General features: G+C 43.9%; 1 protein-coding gene across 1 annotated transcript; it reads right to left on the bottom strand.

The window, feature by feature from the left end:
• Positions 1-1,048: 1,048 nt before the first annotated feature.
• LOC121856439 lies at positions 1,049-5,667 on the bottom strand. Its single transcript, XM_042352036.1, has 5 exons — positions 4,527-5,667; positions 4,288-4,391; positions 3,582-3,694; positions 2,696-2,805; positions 1,049-2,208 (listed from the first exon to the last, which is right to left on the bottom strand). Exons 1-5 carry the CDS (start codon positions 5,292-5,294, stop codon positions 1,654-1,656), a joined length of 1,650 nt encoding a protein of 549 aa, XP_042207970.1. The 5' UTR covers positions 5,295-5,667; the 3' UTR covers positions 1,049-1,653.
• Between the last annotated feature and the right edge of the window lie 14,126 nt (positions 5,668-19,793).

Genomic DNA, 19,793 nt, shown 5'->3' with positions numbered 1-19,793 from the left:
GACTTTATTACCGGCCACCGCTGCCTTAACCTCCCCCCCCCCCTCTGCAAGCGGATCATTGCCTTACGGAACCGTTCACCGGGCCACCACCTTAGGAAATATTTCTGTTCATTGTTTGACTCCCCTTAAATGTTGACTCCATTAATTATTTGATCCTGTTAATTGTTTGACTCCTTTAATTGTTTGACTCCCGTAATTGTTATTTGAAATTTGTGTGGGTGGTGTCAGAGTTTTGTGTTATTTTCATAGTAAAGAGAAGTCAATCTCGAACGGTTGTTTGTTATCCCTCAGAAAACCATGGTTCTTGACTTTCCTTTTATAAGATCCTGATTAGGCTGGCAAGGGAGTCATATCCCTAAGTCCCAGGCCTTTACAAAGGGTCAAGACGAACCTCGCGCTCCTCTGGGAGCAGCCAGGTCAACTGTTAAGTTGGCCCATACCAACTCCCTCCCCTGAACCCCTTCTTCCCACCGAAATATCAACAAGGTCTCCCTAGAAGTTACAATTTCATTTAGTAAAGGAATGGAACCAGTGTTGAACAGTGGTGAACAGTGCTTAAATCAGTGAGAACAACTCGACATTAACTGAGTCATACCCAAGTTAACCTTCATACAGTGAGGATCCAGGTACCCAGTGAGATCCAACAACAACTAGCGCTGTGTTAATCCGTCCACGATAGGAAGGCCTGGGACCACACCTCACTCATTTAACGCCATCTGTGAGGGAATTACTACACCACGTCAGGCCCCTCGTAACACCATCTGTGAGGGAATTAATTCACCACATGATGCCCCTCATAACACCATCTGTGAGGGAATTACTACACCACGTTATGTCCCTCATAACACCATCTATGAGGGAATTACTACACCACGTGATGCCCCTCATAACACCATCTGGGAGGGACTTACCACACTACGTGTTTGCTGTTGAAAACCTACATTAATCTGTATGTTCACTGTATGTTCTTTTACCATTCTCTAATGAAGGCCTTTGTTAAACCACCAATGTATGAAATAAGACATTTATGTCCAATGTATATTTTAAGCCTTCGGGAGGCAGAACATTTTCAATAATCCGTTCATTATTATTTTTATTATTATTATTAAACACACACACACACACACACACACACACGAATAAGGACGCTTCTCTGTTATTCTCCAAGCTAAAATCTGCTTTTAAGTCTACGGATTTATTGTAATGTTGACTACTTAATTCGGCAGTAAATAGTGTTCCAAAAATCTGATGTTAACCTCTGACAGGCTATCACGTTCTCATATAATAATGTTAACAAAAAGCGTTCCGATATCCTAATGTTAACACACTTAATTATTATTTTACATAAGTGTCATAATTTTAATTGAATCAATTATTTTATGCCGAGTGTAGCTTAAATATGAGTAGAGGGTACCTGACACCACTGAATAATAATAATAAAAATAATGATGATTATAGGAATGATAAAAAGGTCGTTTCTTCCACAGATTATTAACGTCCTAAGTTTTTACAATACATTTTTATACTTGTATGAAAGTAAATAATTTTCTTTACAATAGTGATAACATTTGTTACTCTTCATCTGGGTCAATGTAAGTCATTAACGGTGGCAGGCAGTGCAGCGTGAGGCTATGGCCAAGATCAAATACCTCTTCAGTGACAACAAACATTCGTATGTGGCTGCATGATCGAGTTACACATAAGGTTAAGCAGCATGGTGATTTGGTCAGACAGCACGTCCTCTCCTACGTGATGGTCGTCTGTACACCTGAGGTGTTCACTGGTGTACACGGAGCTGTCCACCAGCCCTCGACGGTACAGTTCTTCACACTCACTGATCCCCGCCAGGTTGAGAGGCACACCAGTGTCCCACCACCACACTCCACCACCAGTCTCTCTGGGGTCCAAATGGTCTCTGTTGGTCCTGGTAGTTTGTTGTATCGCAGTGTTGGTCGTGGGACCCTGGGGGACGGGGGAGTGTTGTTGTAAAGACCCAGTGATTGGTGTTGGAAAGGTGTAAGAGACGTGGGGCGTGGCAGGAGAAAGATGGTGGTCTTTATACTGACGGAGATAATACTGGAACAGCATCTCGCTCCAGTCGAAGGTGGCATCCCCTAAGATTGACACCATGTTGTAGATTGTTCCAGTAAGACTGTGCTCCCTGTAGCGACCCTGAGACACCACCAACACCCGTGTCCTCTGAGCGATCTGAAATCAAAATAATTTTCATGGAACTTTGTGTCTGTGGTTACCGTAGCGGGGTACCAATACACTGAGTTGGCCTTCCAGCAATTCCTTAGTTGAACTCCCAAAAAGACAGTGTGTGACTAATCCAGTGTGAGGCATCAGTAGTTTTACCACCTTATCCTGAATGATTTGCCGTAAAACAAAAACAAGTTTATAGTTATTAAGAAGAAATTCATAAATACCCGACTGGTTAACTGATAATTACCAGAAGAAAGGGAGAGATGTATAGTACAGTACTAGTTGTGTTTCAACCTGTTATAATTTCATGTTTAAAACGAGTGACATACAAATGATTAAAATGAAAAGATTGAGAAATATGAATAGATGAAAAGGTGACGTATTGAAATGGTTAATTCAAGTTCGAGTAAAAGTGAATTGAAGGAAAATACATTAGCAAGGTAACGGAGAGGATGAGGAGGTGAGGGAGCGACCACAAGGACTTACTGACCTGGTGTAGGAGAGGGACGACCTGTTGATGCATCTCTCTCACGACCTCCAGCACGTCGGAGGTGGAACTCCTCCTCATCATCATAAGTAGCATCATCCACGAGGTGTAGCCTGAGGAAGTGGACGAGTATAATACACCCTGTCTCTCATCTGTCTTCCTCTCTCTAAATATCCATCAATTTGTGTTATACCTGGTGTTGCTTGAGGACAGATGTACTACACTGACTCTATATCTATGGGTGTAGCCCCGAGGAAAAAGTATCCTATACATTTCATCCCTATAAGAGTACCTTCAGGTAAGGTTAACCTTATGGTGGGTGTGAGACAATCTGCCGTCACTGAGATGTTAACAAAGGTAAGATAAGTATAATGAAAAACAAACCACGACGCTACAGTATGAATACAATTGTGCACATATGTCAGAAAAAAGGCTCATTTCATTATATACATACTATATACTGGAAAATTAAGTGCATTAAATCGTCTTTCAGATACTTTACTTTCGATAAGTTTGGGCGCGATCGGTGAATTACGTTAGATAATATTAGGTTTGGTTTAACATTAAAAAACGGGAGTGAAATCAGAATTGTTTCCCCACAAATATGTACAGTGCAATATTGTATTGTACATAAGACAGTAAATATCTATCGTCATTTTACTGAGTGTGTAAAATTTTTCATGTTTAAAACAGAAGGCAGGGCCAATATTATGACACCTGCTTATTAAGACAGCAACTGAGGCTACGCCAGACGAGCGCTTGCCCGCCTCCTACCTGCAGGTCTTACAAAAGAGTCTACCTTATAATATCATGATTTAAAGTCTACGCCAGACGAAGGTTCGCCCACTAACTGCTTACAGTGGAGGTGTTGTGTCGATTCTTGTCCTACCTATTATAAGAATGTGAGGGAGCGGGTCTTTCCCCCTGGCCCACCGACTTAGTTGTCTCAGTTCATTGGTCTCCTGAACCTTGGACGGCGTTACCTCCATGAACGTCCTGAAACTATGACCCAATTACTGACGGCTGTGGCTTTGACACCAACACCAACACCAACAACGGTGATAACAACAACAGCGCTTACTACAGTGAAATAATCTCAATAAGTCGGCGACAGTCAGGCAGGGAATAGAGTGACAGCAGGTAACAGTAGCAGCTACCACTCGTACAGCTAAGAGTATCAACAATGACTTATTCTTTGACCAGCTGCAGGAAGTAGTTAACAGCAGACAGTAGACAACAGCAGCAAAAGCAGCACTAACAGTTCAGCTGTGAGTCGTGAAGGTCATGCACTAAAAAACAGGAAGTAAAAAACATATTAAAAACACAATTTCAACATAATTAAACATCACAAAAGATGTTAAGTAGGACAAACCCAACACATAAGAAAACGTATGCAAATAATGATTATAAACAGCGTAAACATCACATTTAAAAAACATTTCCCAGTAACCATTAGAACATCTCAAATAGAAATGTAACATCACATATATGACACATATTGTAAAATTAACCATTAAAACATTCCCAGTATAATCTTAACATCACTCAGTAACTATGAGGCACCATCCCAACATCAGTAAGCACTCCCGCCAGACCTGAAGGAGACACGGAGGCGCAGGTGTACAGGTGTGGCGGCCTCCATGTCGGTGTGTAGCTTAAATGTGGTCCTCCTCATTTCCTCGTAGCTCATGGTTGTGTTCTGCGGCCACCAGGGATGACAACTATGAGTTTTTATCTTTAATAATATATATATTTATATGTCAGAGAGAGAAAGAGAAAGAGAGAGTTATATATAATCAGCCAGAGAGAATATTCAGAAGTATCAGTGACTCACCAGAAGGTGGATGAGGTACCGATATTCACTGTCGGTTCTCTGAAGAAACTCATAAAACAATGCCCTGATATTTGAGTCGCCCAGAAAAGCGATCCAGAAGGAATTGTTGTTCTTGAGTCTGTGGGCGAAGCAGGCGGTGACGGAGGGTGGGTGGTCAAAGGGCACTATGGCACAGGGCACGTAGGGCAACACTCCGCCGTCGGCATCAATCCTACTGTTGAGGCGGAGGATGGGTGTTTGACCTTCCTTCCTATGGTCATCCTCTTGAGTCTTGTTAGTGTGGTGTTCGAAGGTTAAGAGTGTAGGAAGCAGCGCCGCCAGACTGAGTGAATCCTCGGAGGAAGCTCCTGACGACGACGACCTCTTCTGCAGCAGATGTCTCACCCCTTTGACAGCCGCTGACAGGTGTTGGTCCTCCCGAGGGTGTAGCGGCGTCCACCTGTCGCTCGTCAAGCTGCTGTTGTCTGCAGGATTTTGTAGCAGGTGAGCAGGGAAAAGTGTTTTTTCATCTGGCACCCCAGTGATGGTGAAGAGGGAGCGACACATGTTTACTGACACACCTGTCTGGCCTGTTTCTCCACGGTAAACAAGTGGTCCTCTCCTCTGCTCACCAGCCTCCTCACTATATTTGTCACCATCTTTGTCACTCTCCTTAACATTATCCTCTTGGTAAACGCTCACTAACAAAACGAATATTATAGCTGACGCTGTAACACTTGTTTTATTACAACACTTTTGTATAAGATTTGTTCGTAGCACAAAAACCATCTTCCTCGAGCAGGGGTTAACCGTTTGAAGGGCAGTGTCGCACTTCGGTATTATATTCTGGTTGACACCAGAAGATTTTATTCAGCTGATAGTAACCACTGCCACTCAAAGGGTTAACAGCGACACACAGTGAGGTGAACACGAACCTTCTCCTCACATCTTCAATATAAACACAAACTTTTCCTCTTCCAGTGTTCGTTCACCTGGGCCTCACTTGTGCTTATCTAGTTGCTGAATGTAGATTAAATTGTTCTCCAATAATAACAAGAGTGACTCAGACATCATCAGTGAATTATGTCACGAGAGATAATGTATGAGTGTGTGACTTGTGTTTTATATTGAGCCGGACGGAGGTAGCGGCCACCATCACCACACACCGAGACGAGTGCAGCATGTTGACCCCTCACAGCCACGTCTCAGCCGGAAACACCTCAGTTTATCACTTTAGAATTTCCTATAAATTTCCTTCACATCCAATATGGCCGTCAAACTCCAAAATGGTCACTTTACTGCCGTTAATTTACATTGAGTTTCTGTAGCTTTTGTTTGTCTTGGTTTTTATATTTGTCTAATGTAGAGATTTCTGACATGAACTAAATATTTATACATAAATACTTAGTAACGTTTAAGTTAGTTTAAACAAGCAAATAGTAAACTATGAAATGACCAGATTCTCCCTTACACCTACATGGTACACCTACACAGTACACCTGCATGGTACACCTGCACCTTACACCTACACAGTACACCTGCTTGGTATACCTGCACCTTACACCTACACGCTACACATACGCAGTACATCTACACAGTACACCTATGAGCTACACATACGCAGTACATCTACACAGTACACCTACACGGTACACCTACACGTTAAGTTGCGATCTAAACAAAAATAACTATTTGTGGTTGGAGTTTCCTTGACATACAGCATCACTTGTACCGACCCGTGGTGACCCCTTCTGCCACACACACACAACACACACACACACACACACACACACACACACACGAGCTCCTCAGTGTATACACAACATTCATACTTCCCAAGCTCACCTATGCCTCCCCCACCTGGTCTTCCTCCCTAAATGCCACACAACGAAAACACCTAGAAAAAGTGCAAAAGAGGGCATGCAAGATTATTCTCTCCCCTTCCTACTCCACATATCAAGAAGCGCTCAACACACTGACCCTTTCGACTCTCACTGACCATCACCACGACCTCATCTACAAATTTGGTAAGAAGCTTCTACACCATCCCCGACACCGGCTCCTACTACCACCTGACATCCCCTGTCCGAGAATTGCTGTTCGACACCACAACCGCATCCAGCCCATACGTGCACGAACTGATCGCTATAAGAACAGCCCAGTCCCAACCATTGTAAAAATTATCAATAACATGTAATAAATCAGTGTATTCACTCCCGGTAAACACTGCTCCTTACACTGTCACTATGTTGAAATGAACTGTAGTTTGAGCTGATCCCCATCTAAGTTATTATATGTCTAATTTGTGTCACTTATGTTACTTGTATATTATTTGTAATTCGTAACCCATTCCCCAAATATGTAACTGTAAATTTTCAGCCTTCTGGCTGCCAAGCTCTTTCAATAAACCGTTAATTATTATTATTATTATTATTATTTATTATTACACTAAGACTTTGCTGTTACTCGGAATCGAGAATGCCGATCATCCAGATATGAGTTATTACGGATGTCACTTTCATTGGTGAGTTTTAAGGTGGCCTCCATGAACGTCGTGAAACTATGACCCAATTACTGACAGCTGTGGCTTTGACACCAACACCAACAACGGTGATAACAACAACGGCGCTTACTACAGAAGAGATAACAACTGCAACAACTTGAGAAATAACAGTGAAATATAATCTCAATAAGTCGGCGACAGTCAGGCAGGGAATAGAGTGACAGCAGGTAACAGTAACAGCAACCACTCGTACAGCTGAGAGTATCAACAAAGACTTATTCTTAGACCAGCTGCAGGAGGTAGTTAACAGCAGACAATAGAGAACAGCAGCAGAAGCAATACTAACAGTACAGCTGTGAGTCGTGAGGGTCATGCACTAAAAAACAGGGAGTAAAAAACACATTAAAAACACAATTTCAACATAATTAAACATCACAAAAGATGTTAAGTAGGACAAACCCAACACATAAGAAAACTTATGCAAATAATTTTTAAAAACAGCGTAAACATCACATTTAAGAAACATTTCTCAGTATCCATTAGAACATCTCAAATAGAAATGTAACATCATATATATGACACATATTGTAAAATTAACCATTAAGATATTCCCATCATAATTTTAACATCACTTAGAAACCATGAGGCACCGTCCCAACATCAGTAAGCACTCCCGCCAGACCTGAAGGAGACGCGGAGGCGCGGGTGTACAGGTGTGGCGACCTCCATGTCGGTGTGTAGCTTAAATGTGGTCCTCCTCATCTCCTCGTAGCTCATGGTTGTGTTCTGCGGCCACCAGGGATGACAACTATGAGTTTTATTTTTATTAATATATATATACATATATATATATATATATATACAGTATATGTATATATATATATATATATATATATATATATATATATATATATATATATATATATATATATATATATATATATATATATATATATATATATATACATTCATATGTCAGAGAGAGAAAGAGAAAGAGAGAGTTATATATAATCAGTCAGAGAGAATATTCAGAAGTATCAGTGACTCACCAGAAGGTGGATCAGGTACCGATATTCACTGTCGGTTCTCTGAAGAAACTCGTAAAACTATGCCCTGATATTTGAGTCGCCCAGAAAAGCGATCCAGAAGGAATTATTTTTCTTGAGTCTGTGGGCGAACCAGGCGGTGACGGAGGGTGGGTGGTCAAAGGGCACTATGGCACAGGGCACTCTCACACCAGCCTCACATCCTCACACCAGCCTCACACTGTCACACCAGCCTCACACTTTCACACCAGCCTCAAACCCTCACACCAGCCGCACACTCTCACACCAGCCTCACACTCTCACACCAGCCTCAAACCCTCACACCAGCTGCACACTCTCACATCAGCCTCACACCCTCACACTAGCCTCACCCTCTCACACGAGCCTGACACTCTCACACCAGCCTCAAACCCTCACACCAGCCACACTCTTCACCAGCCTCACACTTTCACACCAGCCTCACCTCTCACACCAGCCTCACCCTCACACCAGCCTCACACTCTCACACCAGCCTCAAACCCCTCACACCAGCCGCACACTCTCACACCAGCCTCACACTCTCACACCAGCCTCAAACCCTCACACCAGCTACACTCTCACATCAGCCTCACACCTCACACTACCTCCTCACCCTCTCACACAGCCTGACACTCTCACACCAGCCTCAAACCCTCACACCAGCCGCACACTCTCCACCAGCCTCACACTTTCACACCAGCCTCACCCTCTCACACCAGCCTCACACTCTCACACCAGCCTCACACCCCACACTAGCCTCACCCTCTCACACAGCCTGACACTCTCACACCAGCCTCAAACCCTCACCAGCCTCTCACACCAGCCTCACACTTTCACCAGCCTCACCTCTCCCACACCAGCCGCCTCACACACCCTCACTCACCACTCACCAGCCCACACCCCTCACCCACTCACACTCTCACACTCTCAGCCTCACACTCACACCAGCCTCAAACCCCACACACCAGCCTCACACCAACACTCTCACACCAGCCTCACACCCCTCACACTAGCCTCACACTCTCAGACCAGAATCACAATCTCACAAGAGCCTCACACTCCCATGCTCTCACACCAGCCTTACACTCTCACATCAGCCTCACACCTTCGCACTCTCACACCAGCCTCACACCAGCCACACACTCTCACATCAGCTCACACCTCTCACACTCTCACACCAGCCTCACCTCTCACACCAGGCTCACACTCTCACACCAACCTCACACCCCACACCAGCCTCACACTCTCACCAGCCTCACACTCTCACAACAGCCTCACATCCTCACACCAGCCTCACTCTGTCACAAAGCCTCACACCCCTCACACCAGCCCCACACTCTCACCAGTCCCACACTCTCCATCAGCCTCACACTCTCACAGCCTCACTCTCAGACTCTCACACTCTCACACCAGCCTTACACCCCTCACACCAGCCCCACTCTCTCCTCAGCCTCACACTCTCACACCAGCCTCACACTCTCAGACACACCAGCCTCAGACTCTCACACCAGCCTCACACTCACACACCAGCAGCCTCACACTCTCAAACCTGCCCCACACTCTCACACCAGCCTCACACTCTCACACCAGGCTCTCACTCTCACATTAGCCTTACATTCTCAAACCAGCCTCAGACTCTCACACCAGCCTCAGACTCTCACACCAGACTCACACTCTCACCTCTCCCTGCCCAACACTCTCACCAGCCACACACCCTCACACCAGCCTCACAACACCGGCCAGACACTTACACCAGCCTCACCTCTCACACCAGCCTTCACACTCTACACCAGCCCCACACTCTCACATCAGCCTTACACCTTCACACTCTCACACCAGCCTTACACTCTCACACCAGCCTCACCTCTCACCAGCCTCACACTTTCACACCAGCCTCACACTCTCACACCAGCCTCACACTCTCCAGCAGCCTCACACTCTCACACCCTCACACCAGCCTGACACTCTCAACCTTGTCTCCCCACTCTCACACCAGCCTCACACCCCTCACACCCTCACACCAGCCTCACCCTCACCCCAGCCTCACACCCCTCACACCAGCCTCACACTCAGATACCAGCCTCACACTCTCACACCAGCCTCACACTCTCACACCAGCCCCATACTCTCACATCAGACCTGCACACTTCACACCTCACACCAGCCTCACACTTTCACACCAGCCTCACACTCACACCAGCCTCACACTCTCACACCAGCCACACTCTCACACCAGTCTCACACTTTCACACCAGTCTCACACATTCACACCAGCCTCACACTCTCACACCCTCACACCAGCCTCACACCCTCACACCAGCCTCACACTCTCAAACCTTGTCTCCCACTCTCACACCAGCCTCACACCCTCACACCTTCACACCAGTCTCACACCCTCACCCCAGCCTCACACCCTCACACCAGCCTCACACTCAGACACCAGCCTCACACTCTCACACCAGCCTCACACCCTCACTCCAGTCTCACACTCTCACACCAGCCTCACACTATTATTAGTATATTATCACACACACACACACACACGATCACGTCAATAATTCTGCTCCCGACTATACCGCCCTTTAGGATTTATTGAACAGTCTCCAAAACTGTGCCACCGACAACCACGTCACCATCAACCATACCAAGACCATGGTTATGCACATCAACCTCTCCTCCGACATTGTCCCACCCCCTTCCATTACTTTAGGTCCCAACACACTCCAGGTTGTAGATTCTACTAAGCTCTTCGGCTTCACCATAGACAACAAACTAAATTGGAAACCACACGTCAGTGAAGTTGTCAAGTCCTCCAGTTTTTGTCTCTACCTCCTCCGCCGACTCAAGTCCCTCGGAGTTCCTGCATCCGAGCTCCTCAGTGTTTACTCATCATTCGTACTTCCCATGCTCACCTATGCCTCCCCCACCTGGTCTTCCTCCCTAAATGCCACACAACGTAAACACCTAGAAAAAGTGCAAAAGAGGGCATGCAAGATTATTCTCTCCCCTTCCTACTCCACTTTTCAAGAAGCGCTCAACACACTGACCCTTTCGACTCTCACTCACCATCACCACGACCTCATCTGCAAATTTGGTAAGAAGCTTCTGCAGCATCCTCGACACCTGCTCCTTCTACCACCTGAGTGAGATCCCTAGCCCGAGAATTGGTGTTCGACACCACAACCGCACCCAGCCCATACGTGCCCAGTCCCAACCATTGTAAAAATTATCAATAACTTGTAATAAACCATTTATTCACTCCCAGTAAATCGTACTTCTTGCACTGTCACTATGTTGAAATGCCCTGTAGTTTGAGCCTTTCTCCATCATATCTTATTTGTATCACTTAAGTTACTTGTTTATTATTTGTAAATCGAAACCCATTCCCCAATTATGTAACTGTATATTTTCAGCCTTCTGGCTGCTATGCTCCTTCAATAAACCGTTAATTATTATTATTATTATTATTATTATTATTATTATTATTACACACACACACACACACACGAATAAGGACGCTTCTCTGTTATTCTTCAAACCAAAAATATGCTTGTAAATCTCCGGATTTATTGTAATGTTCACTACTTCTTTCAGCAGTAAATAGTGTTCCAAAAATCTGCTGTTAACACCTGACAGGCTATCACGTTCTCATACGTAATGATAACAAAAAGCGTTCCGACATCCTTATGTTAACACACCTTTATTATTATTGTACATAAGCGTCATAATTTTAATTGAATCAATTATTTTTATGACGAGTGTTGCTTAAAGGTGAGTAAAGGGTACCTGACACCACTGAATAATAATAATAATAATAATGATGATAGTAATGATAAAAGGTCGTTTCTTCCAAAGTTTATTAACTTCTTCCTTAGTTTTTACAATACATTTCTATACTTGTGCAAAAGTAAATAATTTTCTTTGGAATAGAGATAACTTTTGTTACTCTTTATCTGCGTCAATGTGAGTCATTAGCGGCGGCAGGCAATGCAGTGTGAGGCTATGACCAAGATCTAACTACTTCTTCGATGACAACAAACACTCGTGTGTGGCTGCATGATTGAGTTACACATAAGGTTAAACAACATGGTGATTTGGTCAGCCAGCACGTCCTCTCCTACGTGCTGGTTGTCTATACACCTGAGGTGTTCACTGGTGTACACGGATTTGTCCACAAGCCCTCAACGGTACAGTTCCTTACACTCACTGATCCCCGCCAGCCCGCCAGATTGAGCGGCACACCAGTGTCCCACCATCACACTCCACCACCAGTCCCTCTGGGGTCCAGATAGTCTCTGCTGGTCCTGGTAGTTTGTGGTCTCACAGTGTTTGGTGCGGTACCTTGGGGGACGGGGGAGTGTTGCTGGAGAGACCCATTGATGGGTGTTGGAGAGATGTAGGAGACGTGGGGCGAGGCGGGAGAAAGGTGGTAGTCTTCATATTAACGGAGATAATACTGGAACAACATCTCGCTCCAGTCGATGGGCGCATCACCAAACAATGATCTCATGTTATATAGCCTTCAATAAATCTGTGCTCCCTGTAGCGAACCCTGAGACACCACAAGCACCCGCGCCCTTTGAGCGATCTGAAACAAAATAATTTTCACTGAACTTGGTGTCTGTGGTTACCGTGGCGGGGTACCAATACACCAATGCACTGAGTTGGCCTTCCAGCAATTCCTAAGTCGAAACTCCCAAAAAGACAGTGTGACTAATCCTTGTGAGACAGCAGTAGTTGTACCACCTTCTCTTGAATTTGCAACAAGTTTATAGTTATTAAGATGAAATTCATAAATACCCGACTGGTTAACTGATAATTACCAGAAGAAAGGGAAAGATGTATATGTACCAGTTGTGTTTGAAACTGTTATAATTTTATGTCTAAAACGAGAGACATACAAAAGATAAAAATAAAAAGATTGAGAAAATAGGAATGTGTGAAAAGGTGACATAGTGAATTGGTTAACTCAAGTTCGAGTTAAAGTGAATTGAAGGAAAAGACATTTACAGATAATGGTGAGAAAGGGGAGGTGAAGGAACGACCAGAAGGACTTACTGATATGGTGTAGGAGAGGGACGACCTGTTGATGCATCTCTCTCATGACCTCCGATCGGTGAATTACGTTAGATTATATTATTAGGTTTGGTTTAACATCAATAAACAGGAGTGAACTCAGAATTGTTCTCACACAAAATATGTACAGTACATTATTGTATAGTACACAGGACAGTAAATATCTATCGTGATTATACTTAGTGTGTAAGTATTTTTCATGTTTAAAACAGAAGTCGAGGCCAATATCATCACACCTGCTTATTCAGACAGCAACTGAAGCTCCGCCAGACGAGCGCTCGCCCCTCTCCTACCTGCAGGTCTTGCAAAAGCCCACCTTATAATATCATGGTTTTAAAGTCTACGATAGACGAAGGTTCGCCCACTAACTGCTTGCTGTGGAGGTGTTGTGGCGGTTATTGTCTTACCTATTATAAGGATGTGAGGGAGGGGATCCTCCCACCTTATCCACCGACTTAGTTCTCTCATTTCCTTGGTCTCCTGAACCTTGGAAGGCGTTACTTCCGCGAACATCCTGAAACTGTAACCCAGTTATTGACGGCTGTGGCCTTGACAACAACACCAGCAACGGTGATAACAGCGACAGCCCTTACTACAGCAGAGATAACAACAGTATCAACATGAGAAATAACAGAAACAGTTGTGACATAACAGTTGTGACATAATCTCATTTAGTCAGCTGCTCTAAGTACTACAGAGCGACACCTACAGTCTGTACTCACCCCTGAAGATGTGAATTACACGAAAGCGCTTGAGATCTTCGTGTTTTCTTCTTTCCTTGTGGTTATCAGCATATATATATATATATATATATATATATATATATATATATATATATATATATATATATATATATATATATATATATATATATATATATAACTTTTTCACTAAGGCATGTCTGGAGAAATTTCGAGTGTATTTTCAATTTGTGGGCCTTGATCATCGAAGAGGAGTATTCAATAACGAAAGTAGACAGTCCAGGAGAGCTTGTAGAAAAGTAGAAGAAGTGGCGCGTGGAATCCATTATTCAAGTAAATCACTGTACTGTAGGTGTGCGTAATCCAGGTACATGCTGATAACCACGAGGAAAAAAGAAAATACGAAGTTCCCAAGCGCTTTCGTGTAATTCACATCTTCAAGGGTGAGTACAGACTAAGGAGAAATACATAACAAGGCTTATATGTACAGTAGAGGACGGTGATATTAAGAATAATATGGATCTGGTTGATAAACTCAATAACTTGCACATTAACTATGATTTTAAACTGGTCAGTTTTGATGTAACATCACTCTTTACAAAGGTCCCAGTTGATGATTTATTGGAGTTCCTCATAGATTCCCTGGACAATATTTCATTGCCTGTCTCGAAAGACGACTTCATCGAACTCATCAAACTATGTATTAAGGATTGTAAATTTGAATTCAATGGAGAATATTATGCTCAAAAATTTTGTATGGCAATGGGTAATCCACTCTTACCAGTATTAAGCAACCTATATATGGAATTCTTTGTAAAGAAACTATTAAGTAATATTTTACCACCTTCAACAGTCTAGTTTAGATATGTAGATGATGTATTATGTCTCTGGCCATGTAATGAGGACCTAAAAGCTTTCCTGCCACAACTTAATAACTTAGCCCCCTCGATGAAATTCACTGTGGAATTAGACTATGAGTGTAAATTGCCATTCCTAGACTGTCTGATCTACAGAATAGGTAACACCTTTAAGTTCAGTTTTTATAGGAAACCTACTAATGTGTGTTCATACATTCATTATTATTCTGCCCTCCATAACAGAGTCAAACAGTCAGTATTTTCATCAGTGTTTTTACGTGCTTCGAGAATTTGCAGCACGGAATGCATTGATGAGGAATATACATATATCTATAATATTAGCTTGAACCTTGAGTACCCCAGATCTTTTATAGACAAATGCCTTAACATTTCTAAGAAATCTTTTTATAGAACTGATCCCAAGCCCTCCCATGACCATAAGAATCTCTTTGTATTACCATTTCACAAAAATTTCTTTCAAAATCCTTTACAACTAAAAACCTGGAACGTCAATGTGGCATTTAAAAACTCATGCACTGTTAAAAAAATGTTAATCAAGAACTCCCCCAACAATACAGGCAGCTGCATTTATAAGGTTCCTTGCAAGGAATGTAATATGTTTTACTTAGGCCAGACATCTTGTAACTAGACTTAAACAACATAAATATAGTGTTAGGACAGGCCAGGAATCCAATGCTCTGTTTGTTCATCTGAGGGATAATAAGCATTGCATTGACTGGGATAATGCCTCCTCAATATTACCTTGTAATTCAATTGACAGTAGGAACATTGTAGAGTCCAGTCTCATTAAACATACCGAATCCGTCAACATGAATTTTAATAATGGTATGTACAAACTGGACAATTTCGTAATTAAGAAAATTTGTAACCAGGTGAGAAGGTTGGGTCATCTTACCCACTGACCTGACTACCGACGCTTTTGAAGATTAGTAGGGTCACTACCTAGTGACCGGAGCATTGTGGACTTGATCTCACCCTCCTCTACTGTATATATAAGCCTTGTTATGTATTTCTCCTTAGTCTGTACTCACCCCTGAAGATGTGAATTACATGAAAGCGCTCAGTTGTGTTCTGACCTCACTAGGGGAAAGGTCACGGCAGGGTTAGCTCCGGAGGGATAATTATCAGATATGGCCAGTGCTATGTGCGGTCTTGGGTATGAGAGTTTGTTGACCAAACTGGAGTGGTCCATTGAAGAATTGGCGAGGGCCACGTTGGAGAACCTGGAATTAAGGAAAGAGCTGGCGAAGTTAAAAGGAGAGGCTGGACGAGTAAAGCCAGTGTCTGACGAAAAATCAAGCGAGTGGAAAAGTGTGAGTAGTGGGAAGACAAAGCTGGTGGTGAAGAAGCACACGAAGGATACGACAACAACAGCTAAGTGTACCAACCCGTTCAGTCCCTTGATAGACGAATTGGACGTTAGTACAGTCAGGGGCAGGGATGACAAGGAAGGTATAAAAACTTTAATTGTTGGTGACTCACAGGTAAGGTACATGGACAGGGCCTTTTGTGGTAAAAACAAAAATAGGATGAGGGTGTGTTTGCCAGGAGCTGGGGTGGGGGATATAATTGACAGGATGGACAATATCTTGTCTGGAAATGGGAACAAACCCATTATCTGCCTCAGTGCAGGAGGCAATGATATTGGCCGATGTAGGAGCGAGGAACTTCTTGATAAGTTCAAGGCAGCCATTGATCGTATTAGGACTAAGGGAGGGATCCCTATCATATGAGGTGTCCTGCCTAGAAGGGGAGTTGGCAGTGAATGGTTGTCAAGGGCGGTTGGTGTCAACGACCGTCTTGACAGATATTGCAAGTCAATATCAGTCCCATTCATTGACAACTGGGACAACTTCTATGGCAGAAGGGACCTTTATGCTAGGGATGGGGTGCACCTGTCTAGGGGTGGAGTAGCAACCCTGGCTGGGGCTCTAGAGGGGGCAGTTCAAAAGATATCGAAGTCTTTAAACTGCTAAGAGAACATATGGGCACGGGGGAGGAGGAGACTGCAGTGGGAGCGGGTAAACAAGGCGAAAGATTACAGGGAAATAGTGTTAGGAATGATGACAAAACTAAATTAGACAGGGAGTCTAAAACTAAACGCGGTAAGGGGAGGACTCAGAACACGACTAACTTAAGTGTATACTACGCGAAAAGTAGAAGTATGAGAAACAAAATGGATGATATTAGGGCCTTGGTATGTACCGAAGAAATCGATATAATTGCATTCACTGAAACATGGATCAACCTAGACACACGTGAATTACCAGTCTAATACCAAATTGCGGGTTACAAACTGTTCCATACCGATAGGCAGACCAGGAAAGGAGGCGCAGTAGCAATCTATGTTAGGGATAATCTGAAGTGTGAAATAAATAAGGAAATAAATACTGAGAGGAATACAGAAACAATTTGGATAGAATTAAGCAACGGTCGGGAAAAATTAATCACAGGAGTAATATATAAACCCCCTAATCTTGATAGCGTCAATGAGCGACTTATCTGGGATGAAATGCGCAGGGCTTCCACACACAACAAAGTCTGCATAGTAGGCGACTTTAACCTTGGCCAAATAGATTGGACTGACATTACCGGTAACTCAGAATCAGAGGATTTTCTCGAGACGATCCAGGACTGTTTCCTAAGTCAACATATAACCGAACCCACACGGGGTAATAATATACTGGATTTAGTTCTGTCAAACAGAGAAAACCTAATTAGCAATGTCGAGGTAGGGAACGAACTTGCAAACAGGGATCACAAAGAAATTCGATTCCAGATTTCAGAAGGGCAAACTTTGACAGTTTAAAGAAGCAGCTGAGAGAGGGAGTGTCGCGCTTGGCCGTGAACCTGACAGATGACACGGACCTGATAACGAGATCTGAGATTGCCGAGTTCCACGACAATTTAAATAGTGAGTTACTTAATGCACAAAGGCAGAACATACCATACAAAAAACTCAGATAAGACAACAATGACCCTAAATGGACTAATAATTATTTAAAGAACATCATTGGCAAAAGGAAGGCTATAGGTAGAAGGATAAATCGTGGCGAAATTCACCTCCGGGACTATTATAGGGTATTGGCGAGTCGGGTTAAAACCGAGATAAGGAAAGCAAAGAGGAATAATGAGGTAAGGATAGCAAGGGAGGCGAAGACAAACCCCAAAGGATTCTACCAAATGTATCAAACTAAAACACGAGAAAAGATTGGACCAATACGGTCAGACTCCGGCGAGCTCACTGATAACGACGGAGAAATGAGCAATAATTTGAATAAATACTTTTCAACAGTTTTCACCACCGAAAATTTAAACATGATACCCGAGGCACCGACTCTATTCAGAGATAGTGAAGAAACAAATTAAGTGAGATAGTAGTTGTATAGATATGTAAATACCAAGATATGTGAACACGCCTGACGGCAGGACTCTGTTACCATTCATCGTACCATATATTCACATGTCTGTATTACTACATATTATTATAGCATGTCTGATATCTATGCTTATGTCTAATGCCTATGTTCACTTACTATGTCCCGATGTACTATGTCTGTACCGCGCTAGTCGAGTAATTAGAAGACCTCATTTATTGTCCTTGTAATGTCTAGCAACTCTCCTTGCCTAGCTAGCTAACATCCCTCAGATCGGCTTCGGCCTGCCTACGGCACGGAGTCCTTTTTGCTTGTCCCTGTTTTTCTGTACCTGTCGGTTATCCTGCCAAGTCTTGTACTACTGATTGAATATATCTACTGCTCGTGCTCTGGAGTTTGAAGAACCTTGTCTAGGATTTCATCACACCACATGGCGCAGTTTGAGTAGCTCCAACACGACAGTTGACAAGTCTCAAGAGCCGGCCTCGTCTGTTTCCCGCCCAGAAGATATACTCCACAGTGCCCCTGGATTTAAAGTGCTTTGTGACCTTGTGAAGTGCCCTAAGTGAAGTGCAGTGCCTTTCATGTCTGTTTTGCTATGTTTCTGGGGCCCTACAGGTAGCAGAAACCCTTTTAGCCCAGTTTTCAAGAGAGCACCTTAGGCATACATCCTCCGTCTTCGACGGCCTGCAAGCCACTGCCCCCCTTCGACCGAGTCATCACCGACATCTGGCCCGGGCGCGGAGGAATACAGAGACTGCCAGTATCACCGCCGCCAGCCGCCTCCTCTCACTTCACAAATATTACAGTCAATACTCTTTTACTTGCCCGCCAGTTCCTGCACTTAGGCAAGTACATTGACGAAAACATAGCACTTCACCTTATTCTCCTTGTCTTTCCCATCGCAACCATACCAAACACGAGATGTCTGATCACGACGATTTGCTGGGAAATTTATATGAGGATTATGAGGAAGACGAAGCCTCACAGACCCTCCCACCCCCCTCACGCCTCACACGCCGGGCGCGCCAAATTCAAAGGATGGGAGCCAGGATATACGTCAGTTAATTCACTTCCTACAAGTTTCCCAAGAGAAGGAAGCCCAAAGACGTCAACTAGAGGAGGAAAAACGACATCAAGAGGAATTGTCAAGACAGTCAGAGGAATCAGCTTACCGTCTTCAACTTCAACAACAACACCAAGCTGATAACCGCAAATTCCTGGAACTATTGGAATTGCTGGCAACGAGGACGACTTCACCAGCTGCCACAACCAATTCGCCAGCTTCAGCCTCTTCATCTATCCTTCAGACAACGCCTCCTCACACGTCACCTATCCCCCTTGGGTATACCTCAGTGCCTTCTCAACCACCTGCTCCAGTCTCAACTCTCGTCGACCTCTCCGTGCCTCCTCCATTACCTGCCGTCTCGAGTACACCCCCGCACAGCAAGTCTTCAGTTCCCAGCCCCCCACCTCTTCAATCTGATGCAACATATCAAGTATACCGTCAATGGCGACGTCGTTTCGAAGACTTTGCTGTTATGTCTGACCTCAACCGAATGCCCCCTCATAAACAACTCATCCAATTAAGATCGTGCATTTCCCTCGATGTTCAACGCCTCCTAGAGCACACGCTAGCCATTCCCCCTGACTCCCCCATGTCAGTGACAGAGGTTTTAAACGCCTTGC

Source organism: Homarus americanus, unplaced genomic scaffold (assembly GCF_018991925.1).
Source record: "Homarus americanus isolate GMGI-L3 unplaced genomic scaffold, GMGI_Hamer_2.0 scaffold32042, whole genome shotgun sequence".
Classification (NCBI taxonomy): Eukaryota; Metazoa; Arthropoda; class Malacostraca; order Decapoda; family Nephropidae; genus Homarus; species Homarus americanus.
Note: the sequence above shows the minus strand (reverse complement) of the source record. Positions and strands in the feature narration are given on the sequence as shown.

Bases quoted from the DNA above. Each gene is read 5' to 3' on its own strand.
- LOC121856439 (XM_042352036.1), bottom strand. From the start codon at position 5,294: ATGGTTTTTGTGCTACGAACAAATCTTATACAAAAGTGTTGTAATAAA. The intron at 2,806-3,581 runs GTAGGACAAGAA...CCACTTCCTCAG, and splicing joins CCCTCACATTCTTATAATAG to GCTACACCTCGTGGATGATG. The intron at 2,209-2,695 runs GTCAGTAAGTCC...TTTTGATTTCAG, and splicing joins TCGTCCCTCTCCTACACCAG to ATCGCTCAGAGGACACGGGT.